General features: G+C 37.5%; 1 protein-coding gene across 5 annotated transcripts in view; it reads right to left on the bottom strand.

The window, feature by feature from the left end:
• Positions 1-17754, bottom strand: part of RAPGEF2 (Rap guanine nucleotide exchange factor 2) — a 185304-nt gene that overhangs the window by 96530 nt on the left and 71020 nt on the right. For all 5 annotated transcript variants that reach the window (XM_069013592.1, XM_069013589.1, XM_069013591.1 and 2 more), the window contains exon 4: positions 13433-13516. In XM_069013592.1, coding sequence (XP_068869693.1) covers positions 13433-13516 — 84 coding nt within the window. The remainder of the gene's footprint in view (positions 1-13432; positions 13517-17754) is intronic.

The following is a 17754-nucleotide window of genomic DNA, read 5'->3' as shown; positions in this document are numbered from 1 at the left end:
TTGAAGTTATGTAAACCAAAGTGCCTTCATTTGCTCTTAGGTAGCCCTCATCCTGAAAATGCTATTATTACCATCACCATTTACATTCAAGTGCTATCTACTCCATTTCCAATCTTCCCTCTATCTTCCAGTTCTCAATATCAGAGCAGAGAGGAGTCGCCACTCCATTGGATGGATCATTTGCTGCAGGTCCCACCTGCACATGCCACTTCCTCACAGCAGTGCCATGACCCCAGTCACGGCAGGCACCTGCTTTCAATCACAGCATCAATTATTATCTGATGATACAGAAGCAAACATGAGCAGAATGTCTGGTCTCTGAAAAATCCCCATATCAAATCTTGATGTAATAATCAACATTCAGCTTGCAACAACATCAAAATGTTAGTTAGTCAGATTTAGTTCTAAAGCAAACCAGTCACACTGAATTCCTTGGTGAAATATAGAGCAGTATTAAGCAGATGTCAAGATGGGAAACAAAATGGGGACTATTTTCCATCTGCCATTTAGAGAGATAATAAGGGATTCAGTCAAGTTTGCCCTTATGCATCTTTTTCATTAAAAATCACCATGTTTCATTTTGGTATGTCCAGATTAGAATAAAAAGCATGAGTCCCTCTACATGGTTTGTTCAAGCCAAGCTAGGTTTAGCTTAGGTTTAGTTCCACATCAATGTGCTCTGAAACCCAGACCTCCACCCAACTCACCCTTGCCAGGGATGAGAAAGAAGAACGTTACAATTAAAAAGCTCGTGTACATGCACAAGCCATTCCCAGGGGAACGCTTAAGTGCTCTGATGAAAACTAAATTTGGCGTGGCCATTTTCTGACCCCTCAGAAAAAAAGACAGAGGCCTTCATGCATGCAGAGCCACTCTAACGTGAACAGCGCTCCACTGGGGATGATGCAAGCAGGGAAGGCAGCAGTGGGTTTCCCCACACTTAGAGCTCCACGCTGGAAACTATGAAAGCAAGAGTTTGTCAACTGAAAGACAGAACATCAAATTATCTCATAATATAAGGCTGACTTCTCTGATTCCCATTAGAATTAGTGCCTGTCTTTTAGGAAAAGCAAGTAAAGATGCAAGGGAAGCCCACGATGCTTTTGACTTGTAATAACTGTTCTTTCTAATTAAAATGTAGTGGTCATCTGCATATCAAAATAATAACTAGACTAGCTTTTTTTCCCTTTTAGCTAATTTAATTTCTACAATGTTATTCTGTTTATAGTGTTTATTTTTTCAGCAAGAGCAAGTAGCTGCTTTACAGAAATGCTTTTCAGTTGAAAGGAAAATTGAGATGCTGGCAAGTGGAATACAAGTTGAAGAGGCATTTGCAGACCTGTCACTACTTGCAAATCCTGGAGACATGAGCTCACTGCATACCATGGATAAGGATGATTAGGCTTATCCAATGTCATATGATAGCTTAGATGTTTACAGTCTCAGATACAACAGCTCATGTGTCAGGGAAGGGACTCACTCGCGGTATCACAGCTAACTACACGCCACTTAATAATACCTGGGAGGAGTATTTCACAGGAGAAAAAAGTCCCAGACATCACTGCAGCTCCTTGCTTGACTTGGGACCCAAACCACCCACTGCCTGTGGGGGAAGAGGAACCATGGTACCAAGGATAATAACCCTGGTGCTGCAGCAGGAGGGTGCGAAGAACCCAGCAAGCCAGACAGAGAGAATGTCTGATGACTAATCAGACCACACTAAAATTATAGAATAAGCACATTTATAGTAAATTAATGCTTTAAATAATTCCTGCTAAAAATGTGTAGAAGTTAAACTCCAGCTGAAAACTTTAGTAAACCTCTTCAGTATTTTGAATGCTTTTAGTTAGCATCCTTACAGATGACAGACTATAGTGCTTTATCTACGTAATACTCACAGGGATTTAATTCTTATGCAAATGCAACCCAGATCGAGGTTGCATTAATCTGCTAATTTAGAGCTGACTACTGAAAGCACTTCAAAAGAAGTTCCTGAAAACCCACAGTGAATAATTTGAAATTAGCCAGATTCTGGAGGTTTGCTTCTATAGAAGGTCCCCTCAGTCAACCCTGAAACATTTGCTTTAGGATCTTCACACAGTTTTTCTTTTAGAACAGACTACTGTTTTGGAAAGTGGAGTTAATTTTAATATTTTACCTGTTACAAGAGTGGGTATGGTAGCAAGTTTGACTAGTTTAGGTAGAAAAATTAAGTAATTGTGTAAAGTTTCACATTTGTTGCTTTTCGCTTTATCTTTTCATAATGTTACATTAAAACTAAAACATTAGGCTGAAAAATGGTTACAAACCCAATCTTGAAGAAGTGCTGTTAAGAATAATAAGTCATTTTGCAAATTTACTGTAAAAAGGGTAGATGCTCAGGGTCTTTATAGCAGCAGGTGATCCTCAATACTTTTCAGACTAGAATACCACTTAGCATTCCTTTACCACCCTTTTATATATACGACACTAAAGAAATGTGTTGATGGCATTTTCCTGTTGAATTCAAGATCTATGTTCATAGACTTTATATACAATTATATAAACTAACAAAACTAGGGCCTATTAGTGGAGGCAACAACAAATTGAGCTTGTTGCAGCAGTTCAGCTTTGCAACATCTCCAGTACAGAAAGCTAGAAGGCAGGTACCTCATCAGACCACCCGGGAATAGATCCTTCTTTGGGAAAAGTTACCCTTATTTTATTTTTAAATTAGAAGTTCTCACATTATTTTATCTCAGAAAGCATTCAAAGATGAAAGGTTTTTTCCTAACCCACTTTTTTCCTTCTTCTTTCAAATAAATAAATAAATAAATGGTTTGAATAAAGACAGCTTTGCTTATGCTTCATGTTAATGACGTCTGTGTTGCCATGGAGATTACTGTGACATCACAAGATCTACATAATGGTCTCAAAGAATGACAAGTTGTTGGAAAACATTACTTAAGAGGCAAGACCCTCTCTAAACACAGCTTGGCTTATTAACATTCATGAAATTCATTAAAGGAGAGGAGTATTTTTCCAATGTCATACAAAGACTTTAGATGTTAGTTTCTAAATGAAGACTTTTTATATTGAAAAATACATAATAAGCATTTTTAAGTCCCCCTAGAGGCTTTCATAATTAAGGTATTACAAATTGTCTGCTTTTTAAATACTAAAATAACTTGACATGTCATCCAGGTTTTTAGAAGTAAAATAAGACCATACATATTGACATTTTCCACACACACATCATTCGATAAAACCAATTCATTCACCTGGAGAGCTATACTCATTACCTAAATAACAAGTTTCCATAAATCTGTTAGTGTACAAAGCAAGATGTATTCAAGATAAATTTGTGTATTTGCCAATGAATAAACAAAGTAAGCCAATGAAGTAGTAGTGACAATTTTGGTTTAGCTGTTTATATTATAATTTGCAAATAAATTAACATGTCTTGTATCCCTGGGTTTGTTTTTCAGAAACATTTGAAAATTTTAGCATCAGTTAAAAGAAAACTCTCAAAACATTTTCAAATCTTCTACCATAAGGAGTAACATTTTGTTAAAAAGACCATTTGCAGAAGAATTACAGTAGTGGCCTCTTGCTAAGAATAAAGAAAATAGTTCTAATTCCTTCCAGTTATTCTACAGTCCTCCATATACATAAGTAAACATCATTACTTCATCTTATCAAAAGCAGATTCAGCAAAATTAAGTTTATGAAAGTTTAGATCCCGTGAGTTTCACATGAGGCAAAGAAAAGGCAGTGTCCTCTCTCCCCTCTCTCCACATGGGTGTAACTTTTTCTTTTGGTATTCTTTATGCTATTTTTGCACACAGTTCATTTTGTTATTATTTAAAGCTAAGCAATGACCAGATGACTTCAGTTCATTACACTTATAAAACTTGTCCAGAGACCCAGAGAGCACATAAAATAAACAGGGTCTTCCTTTTGACTTCAGCAAAAATCTTATAATGCAGTTTTCCCAAGTAACTGAAGTGGGTTTTGATGTTTTGCAGGTTTCTACTAAAACTCAAAAGCTTAAGTACTATTAAATTGAATCAGAGGAAAACTTAAATCAGATGGAACAGATTACATAATAGGACATTTCACCAGCTGCAATACCAATTGCGAAAAATCAACAATTATCTTCAGATAGATACCTTTAATTAACAATGTAAGCAGTAGTGGATACTCCAATATAATGGGTCTCACATTTAATTTTTAAATAACCGTTTACTTTATTACACAGAGAATTTTCCCCTCCTTAATTTCTCAGAAAGCGTTCTCAATTTTTCCATATCCCCACTTGTATGTGAGCAATTTATTATCACTGCAGAAAACAGCTTTTTAATATTAAAATCAAGACTGAAATTTTAGAAAGAAAATGAGAGTACAAGTGAGAGCTGTTGAAATTAAATATATATCACATAATTATAATGTACAGAAGAGCAGTAAAAACAAAAGATAAACAATGCTTCCAAGATTGGTTAGATGTTGTTCTCAATGACTCCAAATTGTGACATGCTCGATTAGAGACCCTAATGCTGGGATTAGAAAGGTACCTCTAGCCAATAAGACACAAAATAAACTAAAAAGAAGAGTCAGCAATGAAACCATACTGTTTCAAGGCCAGCTTTTACTGCAGCACTTTTTAAGGAACCAGGCAATCAAATGAACAGCACCGAAATTTTTCTACGATGAAAATGTATACAATGTCTTCAGGAAAAAATTGAGTGTTTTCAGTGGATTTAATCTTTTTTGCACCCAGACAGCAGGGGGGAATAATAACAAAAAAAGCCCAAAAAACCCTCGCCACTATTTCAGCACATTTTTTCAAAAATCAGTCGTCATTTTAACCCAAACTTTCCAACTTTTAAAGAAATGGGATGTGAGCGTTGGCATCACAGTTGTCAATGATTGTGTTTCCTCTATCAGCTACCTAAAAGGATTCTCTTTTCCTCTGCTTTCTTTCTGCTCAAAAATTATGCTCAAAAAACTCTTCTGCTTAATTTTACTTTTTTCTTACCGTCCTTTTCAGTTACTTTGAGCTATTAAGATACATTCATGCTTACACTGAGAATCTACTGCCTGTGTTACCTCAGATTTTATTTTTCCTTGGCATTGGCAATATCCCACTGAAGAATTTTCATTATACTTAATCTGAATAGCAAATGCAAAAATAACCTAAATTGGTTCACAGCTGGAGCTCTCCATAAAACGAGTGGTCTGGATTTATAATGTTACATACTTTGTTTCTGTGGTCTATATCACAAGTGTAATTTTTTCATTAAAGTAGGCATCTTGAACTTTTAAGTATTTTCATACAACTGCAGTTTCAATGGGGAAAATAAACACCACTGAAGTGAATAAAGGACAACATAAGAAAAGTCTAACTTCTTTACTTAATTTAGATGTGCCGACAGAAGCAAGAAGAGTCATCTTGACTCAGCTTACAACTACCATGTGTGAAACAATGGAAAACCAAAACCAAGGACTCCTGAATCTACAAGCTCTGCACCACCAATTAATGGTGTCTCTTCTACAGAAAGCATATTAAAATGTTCTGAACATTACACAAATGCCCCTGATCAGCAGCAAGCGATCCAGACCTTCTCAAGCCCATCATCAGGTCTTTCGCATTGAGAGACAGAAGTCTGTAGCTCTAAGTATATACATCTAGAAACTGGTATAAGGTTTGCATTTGTGAAAGCTACTGAAGTTTGCTTTTCTCCTAGCATGAGCATTTCCATCCCTGAAAGCCTCCCTGTCCTTAAGAGAAATCAAAACAACTCAGGCTCACTGAAAACATATTCAGGTCATTTGACACTTTCAGCTTCATTGTTATCTTGTCATTACAAACTTGGAAGAAAGCCTGGTAGCACCAGACACACAACATTAGATTTCTATTTTTGTTTTCAAAAGATGCCAGTGTAATAGATTAAGTCCCTTAACATTTTATCAGCTCTGCAAAAACAAAATTCCAGTAGCACTGAAATATGACAGGAACAACACCAGACACCGGCCAATCTCATCATTTAGGAACTGCCTCCTCTTCTATTTCCCAACACCTCAGATACTGTCATGATCAGTTTAAGACCTCAATGAACTCTTCAATTACTCTGGATGGGATAAAGGATAAATTAGCTGCAAAAATAAGTGTAAGTATTCATATTCAAAGAAACCTGTACACCATTTTTTTTCAAACTTCAAGAACAGTTTTAGGTGACATGTAGCCTGCGGTCTGTATCACGAACCTTGCTGAAATAGCAGGTGACATCACAGGGCCCAACAATTTATGGCTCAGCTAATTCAGCTACAGCCAGAGCTGACTGTGTCTGAAGTGATGAAGTCAGACTCACATGAAACCCTCCGTGCATGCTCCCCCTGCCAGCCAGCCCTCAGGGAGCCGGGTTCAGGAGCAGCCCCCTGGCAACTCCAGCTCCTCCAGCACCTCCTAAGGAAGGCTGCAGTGACACACGAGTGACTGCTGGATTTCACTGCTAACATTGACCATGATACCAAGAGGAGATTAACAAATTCAAGGTAGATGGCCAGATCAGGCAGTCCCAGTAAAATGCTACCTCTTGTAAGCAAGCTTTTATTTTCTCTAAGAGTTTGAGTCTCAGTAAGTAATTCCAGTCACATGTGCTGTGATAAGTCTAATTTTCTGCTTGCAGGTAAACAGTAAAAATCTTCATGCAAAAGGACCCATGCAGTCTTTTGGGTAGACACAGACACTACAAAGCAATTAGTGTTTATTTCTCAATGTCTATTTAAAATTCATTGTGAGTAATTCATGACAGCCACACAGTCATAAATGGACTGACATCACCACTACTCCCAACTTCCTCCTTCAGCTTATGATCTCAGTCTTTCCTAGATTAAACCCTAAGATCACACTCCTTTTATGCTTCAGTTTCAGTTGATGGGACTGACTGAAATGCTGAACCAGTGCATTCAAACCAGAGGACAAGGCAGCAGGGGGGTCAGCCCACAACAATACCACACTCTATGCCTCCTCACCAGCCCTTAGAGACAGTCAGGAGCAAGGCTTCAGAACACCACCAGAACACCAGCTTGATACAGACATACCAGAACAACAAACAGGTCACAGGAAAAACCAGCAGCAGCAAAAAAAAGTGAAGTTTTCTATTCAAGACAGAGAGTTCTGAGGGCAAACTAAATCCAAAGCACACACTTCCAAGTAACTTCTTAAACAGACTTGAAACTACAACCTGGGGAGTTACTTTTCTCTTCAAAGATCCAATGTATGGTCTTCATGTTTCCATCACGATGCTGCAAATCCTTAGCCATAAACAACTCAGAACCTGGAAAAAGCTAAATAAACTCCACACAGCCCTTGATCAACTCCCTGTGCAGCTTAAACAACTAAACTATCAGCTCACAAAAGTACAACTCTGAGCCTCCCACAAGTCCATTATTCTAAAACTCTGTTTCCTGCTCGGGGCAGGGAAAAAAATCCCTTTTTAGGGGATTTTATCATAGTTTAAATATTTGTGTATACTGATCACTCTCTTTCAGTTAAAATCCCAGTTTCATTCTGTGATATCATAGGTTTCAGCCAGTAATAGCCATTATTAATAAACACTTAGCTGCAAATATATGAGTCATATACCCAGAGAAGGATATTATCATTGTGATTAAAGCTATCAGCATAATTTTACTGACTCAAAAGATCGATCAAAGGCTCTTCTATCTTCAAAATATAAACACACCATCAGTTAGATACACATAAACCACAAAAAACAGCAAGATCCAGACATCACAAAAATTAGGATACATAAAGCTACATAAAACTGCTTCAGATACATAAAGCTGTATAAATGCATGTAGATAGCCAAGGGCTCTGCTCCAGCACCATTACATTGATATTCATTACCTGCCAAAATAAAAAAGTCTGCCAAAATCCCTAAGAAATTTTATCCTGAAAGGTTACTTTTATAAGTTAATGAGGATACACTTCAATGAGGACAAAACATTTCTGACAAACTGAATTTTGTTATTGCTTTACCCACGTTCAAAAGAAGTCCACAATTTGTTCAATGACTCTCCAGTATGATTAGATATTCCATTCCATTATTTAAGTTATTTTAGTATGGGAAAGACCAGAGGGCTAAACCATCAATATTTAAACAGATACATCCCTTTTAATTTTGAAAATAGTAAAAAACAAGATGTTCTCTCACCTTCAAACCTCAAATCTTTTAATTAGAGGAAAAAGCTTAAATAATTGTTCCTGTAGGTAAATCTGTGACCTTGCCAAAGGGAAAGCAGCTCTCCATCGCCATGTAAGGCGGTGAGGGGAGAACTGGTTGGATGTGGCAGCAGTGAAGGACAAGAGGCTGCAGCAAGGAAACAGCAGATGAGCAAGCAGTGAAAGCCAAGTGCAAAGCCAGGTTTGCAGGTGGCAAGTCGGCATCACAGGATGCCTGAGCAGCACAGCACAGACCCCCGAGATGGGCTTGGAAGTATTCTAGGAAAAAAGCAGAAAAACCCAAGTACCAGAGCCAACAGTCTGAGAAAAACTGCCCAGCACTTCTGTATTTTGTTGCTGCTAAGAGATAACTGCATCCTCTGGGTGCTCTTGGTCGTGGAGGCCAAGAGCAAGCACGAGGTAAGCTGGGGGAGATCTAGGAGACCTTTAGGCACTGCAGCTCCCATTTAACAAACACAAAAGAACCCAGTGGAGTTTGCAGTAGAAGCAAAGTTCTAGTACAATAAGTCAGGAAGTCCAAGCACATGATCAAATGTGGTAAGAGCATGGAGAAGCCTAGGGAAGCTGGAGGCTGCTGCAAAAGATATATTGAGGGACTGTCACATTGCTGCTGTCAGTGGCCATGTGAAAACACAGGAGAGCCAGGACAGCCCTCAGGCAATTGCATTTTCTGCTCATTTATTTTCTGGAGTTCATACATAAACCTCATTCTATCATGTGAACTGCCTTCAGGGTACAGACGCTCAGGGGAAACTATGAGGGGACTGAGTGCTAATTTGTGCTAGTTTGATGGTCATGGTGGAAGGAAAGAAGTAAGGAATGTTTAGTTTAACCATAATACATGCCTGATAAGTTAAAGTAAAGGAAGGAGTTTGTAAATATTAATAGGAAAATGGGGGGAAAGGGGCAGGACAGAAGAGGGATGATCTTCCTCACATTAAACTGCCAGAATAAATTTCACTGTTGTAATTTACAGAAATTAAATAGAAGAACTAGATTAAGCTTTACCTTATGTCACCAAATAAATGGCACCTTTAATTGATCAGGGCACAGTTCTTTAAAACTGTGGATTGCATATTTTCCCAAAATAATGAGACTATAAAATCCAGCCTTTTCTTATGAACACTCTTTGCTAGCTGGCTTGGCATTTGAACAAATACAAGCTAAACTGTATTACAATAGGGAAATAAAATTAAACTCATGCTATTTTCAAAAAAACAGACATGGTTTAGATGCTAAAGCAAAGTACTCAATTTAGGACTTCATGTATTCCAATATTCCATCTTGAACAACTTAGTTTTTTAAATTTGGAATTAAAGACTCGTCCAGTAGCTAGTTACAAGTAATTTTGCAAGTCACCCAGTACATTATAAAACTTTGTCAAAAATTTGCAGCTTTGACACTCATTTCAAAGTATGTCAACAGTTATCTATTTGACCATATCTCATACACTGCAAAGCTGCTTAATTTTGGACTGCTATACTATTTTTCATTTACATGGTTTTTTAGTAGTATTGCTGCTGTTACTGGTCAATTTTTTTATCTCATTGATGCTTCCAGCAAATTGTTCTTCTCCCAGCTTGTGATCTCTGCCTTTGTGTCTCCCACGAGAGAGTGGAGGGGAGTGAGAGGTGTCTGGTTTGGGAGAGTCTCACTGAGGGGAGGGCCACTAAGTTAGGGTGTGCTGTTCCTAAACCACAGTGGTGCAAAAGCAGGAGGGTGGTCATTTCTTAAGCTTTTAGATAACTTCATGGTGGGGGAAAGGGGTATTTTTAAAACATTCTTCTTCCCCAGCTATGTATTAACTATCTACAAAACCTAGTCTCTCTAGGGAAAGAATTTTAAATGGTATCTAACACCAGAAATGAAAGCCATGGACACAATGATTAGGAAGAAAGAAATAAGATCAGTTTACCCAATATAAAATATACAACAAAAGAGCATTTCCAGTGTTACTCATCAACCAGTCTGAGGATGCTCTATCTAAAACTAATGCAAGCAAATCAGCTAACAGAGGACCCAAATGCAAATAGTATGTTGAGCATATTAACTCAAATGCACTAAGGTACTTGCAAGTGTCAGCTCAAATCTGGTGATAGCCCTCCATCCTGTTCTTTATGGACTCACATGCCAACTGCCATGAAGTTAAGAGTAAGATCTAATTCTGCACAGGACTCAGAACACACCTGCAAGAATGCAGGCAGATTTATCCACTAGGTCTGTCTAAATTACCCTGAGATACTACTTTTGCTCTGGCATGTAAAGACACTCATTTTAAAAGAGTGAAATCCAACAAACAGCAAATGCTCTTGAAATTCATGGGGTGGGGTGGGGGTGGAATTGATGGGAAAACAACATGTGTTTATTTTAAATTTGGTCAGCTACTGCCCAGCCATCATTCAATGAAACTGAGCTTGAGGAGGTCAGGAGGACAGGCAAGTGGAAACCCTCAGTCTGAGCAGGATCAGCAGCCCAGAGAACCTGTCCAAAGGGATTTACTACAGGTGCATGGGGCAGGCTGACAAAAAAAGAGAATATTTTTTAAGTGGGGAAAAAACAAATGAGGAGTTTTCAATGGTGAGATGCCTAGGGATGAACTACATTTGGCTCTGGGAAAAGAAAGTTAGGGAAATGAGAATTTTCTGAGTCACTAGGATTTGGAGAAAGGAACATACTTCTAGCTTTCTACATATTTGATTGCTCCTACACAGACTTCTTGGCTGCATTCTGCTCTCTTAATCACAAATGTCACATGTTGCAAAAAAAATATCCTAGTGGCTTTTTAGATGGCTAAAGATAAAATGGATTAAACTGGAAAAAACCCACTCTAAAATAGTGTAAATATTAATTTACTATTGCAAATTTAATTTACTCAAATGACAAACAAAATCAAATTTAGATGATCTCTACTTTGCAGTGTTTAGGTCTCTTCCTATCACTTGATGTCAGTGAGGCATGAGGATGTGCTCCATTTGCTAAACCACAGCCAGTTCATTTTAACAGTAACAGGACATCAGGACTCACAAATTATGCAATGTTCAAAAAGGCTCTTGAAATTGTTACTCCCTGTGTATATAAACAGTCGGTTTCAGCAAACACTTACCCACTAACTGTCTTTTGTCTACTTCTGACACTACTCTTTAGATTCCAGAATACCACCTTATCAGTTCTTTCTGGACAGCACCCTTTTCAGTAGGTCTCACTCCCTTTTTTCTAGAGCGTTGTAAAATTTCACTTTAGCATTTCTGCTAATCAGTCTCTTCTGCCAGGTATGTATATCTGAGCAGTTTGCTATTTCTCTCCCAGCAGCTCCCCGGCAGCATAAGTTAAGCTGAAAAACTCAAGTTTTCTTCTCAGTCCATTTATTTATTAAATAAATAAATCAATAAATCATTTATTAGCCACCAGTATTCCAAATCAGAAATTTAACATGGATGCCCTCTCACTTTTTCCAAGTTTTTTATTCCTGGATGAGCCCAAAGCCCAACTGCAACTTACTCATTTACAAAGAAAAAAATCCTGATTAACCTTGTCCAAAATTTTAATAAGACCCTCACCTACCCTTCAAAGACTACAGCTTCTAAGCACAAAGCCCCTCACTAGAATGCCTCTGGTTTTACTCTCACAAAATATTTTCTATCTTATATAATCAAAGTTTCTTAATTTTGCTTTCATGGACTTATGTTATCCTTGTTAATTAACAAATTGTCTCTCTTGCATTTGCTCCCCAAGACACCAGCTTTGACATCTACCTGACTTCATCCACAACTATGACAGCTATTCTTATGCCAAATTCCATGCCTGTACTTCACTAAGGTATCAGACACTGTCCCAGATGACATTTTATACATTTCTCCATATGAACAGGCCTTAAATGCTCCGCTTATTGTCACAGGACCCGTAATTTTCTGTTCATTCTACCAGGAAGCGTCTCAAGCTCATTGTTTATCTTACTAAACCTCACCTCTCTTCAAGTGTCCAAGTGAGGGAGGCACAAGTATTGCTTTATTTCAAAGGAACAGAAGATTCTTGCCATGGACTATATACAACCACCCTACATTAATTCAGGTATTATATATCTCTTCTCCTGGTATCTAAAGCACTTTCTGCCAGCTTTTTTCCTGGCACTGCCTGCTCATGGATGACATGTGGGACAATTTTCACTCTGCCAGAAGCAGGGGTCCTATAATCTGTCGTTGTGCTACTTTTTACAACAATCAGTTTTGCATCTTTAGCATTAACAACTCGATGGCACATCTAATATACCTTTTTATCAGCAGTGCCTGACAGACACAAGACACTTGGTTGCACCAAGAACATGCCACCATCACCAAATGGAAGTCCCAAGGCTTGCACTGCTCTCCCACTAAAAGGCAGACTTGAAGATCTAATGCTTCATACGCCAACCAACCCTAGCCATAAAGTGGTTTCCCACCATTTAAAACTGAAAAAAGAATTTCCAGTGCTTTCATTACCATGATACTATACAGAGACAGGTCAATCTTTCATTCTGCCTTTCACAAATTTTATTACATGTCATATACTTCAAAAAAGCCTTTCATAGCAGTCTGAATGAATATACCTATAACCAGCATTTTAAAATAATTCTGCTCTGCTTCCATGAAAATGATCCAGCTCAGTCACTTTAGTCTAAAATCCTTGCAATCACTTGCATTTTTTTCCATAGCTCAAATTTTTTTTTTTTTTTTTTTTACTGGAGCAATATGAATTTTGAGTGCCTCACAATCAAACTTTCTTTTGAAGCACAACCTTATACAGAAGCAGCAAAACCTGCAGTAACATGATCTAAGTGTATGCTAAAACATGCACCAAAGACCTGTGCACAGTAAGTAAAGCCTCGGAAAAACATCCAAATTCTAATGCATCCTATGATGTGAAGTTTGATTACTCACAGGAAGAGACCCAGTACTTCGCTCCATTTGTCAGGTTTTTGGTGGTCTTATTTTTTAAATCGACAGCATCTGCATGACACTTTGGACAGTTGTACACTGTCCACAAAGATGGGCTTTCAGTTCTAGCTATGGGCAAGATACAGCTACCACAGCTAGCACAGGAGACATGTGTTTACATCTGTTCTTCTGTGCTTCATTAAATATAAAGCACTGCCTTTTAATTCCAAAAATTCTCTACATCTCATGACTTATGTTTAAAATATAGAACACAGTACATTCATAGCTGACATACCTGCTCCTTGGAAGAAACATGGATTCTTTAATGAAGACTGAACCAGACAGCAGGATATACCAACAGGTACCAATATCATCAGGGCTGGAATAATTAAAAAAAAAAAAGACACAGTTAAAAACACTTGATTTAAATTACTCACAGCAGTACCAAATTTGCACTACAAAGAACATCAAAGAGGCAAAAATGCTCCAAATTATGGACAGAAGACACAATTGAAATATTTGCAAAATAATTCCATGAAATTATTCTAATTTCCATCTGCAAATATATACATTATTATTTAATTTCCTTGACTTTATTAAAAGCATCTATCTATCTATTTGGTAACAGCCCCATTCAAATTAAACATAACTGTAAGTTATTAAAATGGGGCCAAGCTACAGTAAATATACTGTATTTTATTCTATTGAATGCATTGGAGAAGAATGACAGTTCTTCAGCTCGTGCTGAAGAGAGCTGTAGCATCTTTCCCTCTATAAAATAAGGCATCCTTTCCCAATAGTAGCCATCTTCTTCTTAACCCTTTCTTCAAGACAGAGATTTTCCTTTCTGCATCAGCGTGCCTTTCTACAAGGTAAGAGACCATAGGAAACATTTGCAGATGGTAAATCTACATCAGATTTGTCAGTCATCATTATCTGCTGCTACTAAGCACTGCCCCTTTCATGTCTCTTCCCAGCACAAGAATAAATTCCCAACAGAAGGGGCAAAAAGTTTCTTTTCCTCTCTCTTCACCCTGTAGAGAAACTGGATGAGGAAGACTTTGTCATCCAAGCACAGCTCATTCTACTGCAGATTCAGATATTGCTCCTTGAGTAATACAAAATCCTTTTCATATGCCTAGACTCTTTTTGGATAAGTAAGTTCAAATAATGTTTGGACAGGAAAATAAAATAGATTAAGGTTATGAGAAATAGCTGCAGTAGAAGTCTCATTCCATGTTGACAGTCAGCACTGAGAATCTCTCTACTGTACTCCAGTTTTTACCACGCCTGAGTCTTCCAGACAAACTGACTAATTGAATTCAAGTGCATCATCATGAACTGCATGAGCATTCTTATCGAAAACCACATCCCCAGTGACACTAAGAGATGCAGATTGCTTAATGAATTTGTAGCACCATCATTTTTTTAAATTACACGTCTCAAGTCTCTAGCAACAACTAGGTCTAACTTCAAGCAAGAACAGCCCACATCTTTTAGCAGTGATGACAGCATAGTATTAAAACCTAATCTTAAATCTTAGTAGGCAATGTACATGTTAGCAGCATATTTTCCATTTGAAGAACTTCGGTTTAAGAAGTACATACACGGTGGTCCTCAAAATAAAAGATCCAGCCTAAAAAGAGCTGAGAGCAAACCATCCAATCTAAAAACATGCTCTAATTTCATTTTTCACTGTATAATGTAGGCATGAGAGGAAGGACAGAAATGCAGAGAATTAACAGAGGAAATTGAGGGGACACAATCTACAGCCACGAACAGAGGAGCTGAATAAGAAGATGGAGCTTGTATTTCTTTTCTAGCAGCCAGTGTCCTGACCAGTGAAGTGACGCTGGTCAGCCACACACACCAGACAAGTGACAACAGCTTCAAAATCAAGGTTTCAGGAATACTTCTTCATACTGATAGACAACAGAAAATGAAGCAATAACACAGTCCCATAGCCAAAACAATATCATTTGGATTCACATAGCTGAAGTGTTCTAAGCTGCCTATTCTGAATTGTGCCTCACACGCTTCTCACATGGGTCGGTATCACCCTCAAACTTGTTGGTCTAGACAAATCAACACCGTGCATAAGTGCAGAAAACCAGGTTAAAGCAGATCAACTCAAGAAAACCAGCATTTCCAATGAAAATATCATTCCTAAAAACATAAACATGCACCTAAGTTACACATCTTTCAACAGTTTTCTTTCCCCCACGAGTCCTATGCTGACAGGCATACAACAGCATTGCTGCTGAACTGCAAGTATGTTAAGGTTTTTTATTACACTCTTTAATAGATGTCATTCTAAATACAAATAATCTGGACTAATTAGCACAGTTAAAAATTTTCGAAATAGAAAGTTTGAGCAATGGCTATAGACGAGTGATTTCCCAAATACCTGGGAAGTAACTGTACTAGGATGTGAATAATAATTTTTCCATGTGGATTACAGCACATTGTATTATCACATAATAAGTTTTGTGGTCTTGAAGGTGTTTTGGTTTTTTTTTCCTTTTCCTAAAAGCTGGCAGTTTGACCAAGTATTAAAGTGTAGCCTGACAGAAAAGAACCTGGGGTCACAGATAACTCTAAAGCAACTAATCTAGAAGATCTTTTTATGCTTCCAGAAAGCCATTTCCAATGATAAAATCATTGAAGCATAAAAAAATTAAGTCAATAGAAAGTATTTTAACTTTTGCAAATCTACTAACGTGCAAGCTTTTATTTCCTTCCTTTTAAGAGTTGATTAACTTTTTGAAAATCCTCTCTCAAACCACCTATTTGTAAGGAGCTTTAGTTATCTTTTCTCATTGGAGATCTTTTAACTTCAAAGAGAAAGGCAGCTACTGGCTTTCACATGCACCAGTCAATATGTTCAATATTCAGATTCTTAAGGCTACTTTTGAATTTACCTTTGAATCATTAAAAAAACAAAACCACCTAGAATGATTATGCACTCAACTGCAGTGGTTTGATTTTTTCTTATTTGATCACACACAGCATGACTTTTCAATCAGTTAATCATCCAACTCAGTTTTATCTTTTTTTTTTTTGCCAATTCACAGGTTTATTCTCTTTCTCTACAAGTTGACTCTTCAAAAGTTGTTGCTCCTTCTCACTTATCTGTCATGAACATCATACTTTATCTACTTTATATATAATCAAATGAAGCATCTGCTCATTTGACAGCTAAAAGCACTGATTAAAAAAATATTAAAATCAAACTTGAGGAATACCATCTGACTGGATTTGTTTTCCCTTTGCTTTATGTATACTTAATAACTGGTTTCATTTTTACAGTTACATTTGAGAATTTCTAAGCTCTAAGGTATTTGCATCATGCATATCTAGTAAACTCAATGCTTTAATTATCTAAATTAAAAAAAAAAATCTTCAATATTGCTGTCACAGTAGTGGAATATTAAGACAGAACATGTCTGTATTCAAGGTATCTTCCCCGAAATACACTCTGTATTCTTCTAAAACTTTTATTGTCAGACAAAACATCATAAATATTCCCAAGACAGTCTTCAAGAGCAAAGAACATACATAGGGTATTAATTCTCTTCATTTTTACAACTAGTAGTGTCTTCATAAAGTTTTGAGCAAAACATCTGAAAAAAATCCCCCATGTATAGCAAACATATTTCTTTCTCCAGAACCCACATGCTTCTCTCAGAAAAAAAAAAATGCAAATGAAACACTGATCTATTCCTTTCATATGAAAATATATTTAACTCCTGCACTTTCAACACTTGCTATACTATCAGTTGATTAGAACTAAGCCTCAACAAAGCCATTTGGCAGCCAGCTTTTGCTAGACAGTACTGTCACAAGAAACACGTGCAATTCTTTCATTTTAAGCATTCTGGGCTTTCCACAATCCTATTCAAACATCATGTGGCTTTCAATCAAGCTTCCATGTTTTCTGTACTATGCTTGACATTTGTTCATCAACAATGCATTTGCATTCTTCAGGACTTTTGTGCCTCTAATGAAAGACAGAAGGAGCTATAGAAGAAGCGAATGCTGAACTACAAAAGCACTTCTTCAAGCCACCTGAGGACTCATCCAAATACCATTTTACCCAATAGAACACTCATATTCGAAAGGTTTCCTTTGCAATCACATATTACATTTTATTTAAACATTAAAACTGAATTCTAGAAAATAAGCCCAACCATAAAGTTTTCTTTCACTGCTAGAATAGTGCCTACCCCTGGCAGCCCCCAGAAGAATCCAGAAACTTTATTTGTCCTAAAGATATTTCTTCTGCCAAAAACAACAGCAAATAGTTCTAAAAAGGCTTTATTGTGGACAGGACACTTTCCCGACAGGGTTTGCAGTAGCGTATTAAGTTCATGTAAGCACTTCATCAGGAATTAGCTGAAGCAGGATTGATGCCGATGACCTTTCCACAAAGGCATCCTTCAAGAGACACTGGGGTTTTTTCAGCCTTGCACAGTTAAGGGGAAGGTCCATAGCACCTGTCAGTCAAGCTGATGTAAAAAGGAAAGACATCTGCTGAGGTAAGATCTTTCCAATTACTAGTTTAGTAAGGATGCCACTGCTGTCCAGCATCACCACGACCACTGAAGCAGCAGCTGT

Source organism: Aphelocoma coerulescens, chromosome 4 (assembly GCF_041296385.1).
Source record: "Aphelocoma coerulescens isolate FSJ_1873_10779 chromosome 4, UR_Acoe_1.0, whole genome shotgun sequence".
In the NCBI taxonomy this organism is placed as follows: Eukaryota; Metazoa; Chordata; class Aves; order Passeriformes; family Corvidae; genus Aphelocoma; species Aphelocoma coerulescens.
The sequence above is the reverse complement of the archived record's forward strand: the minus strand, read 5'-3'. Positions and strand labels throughout refer to the sequence as shown.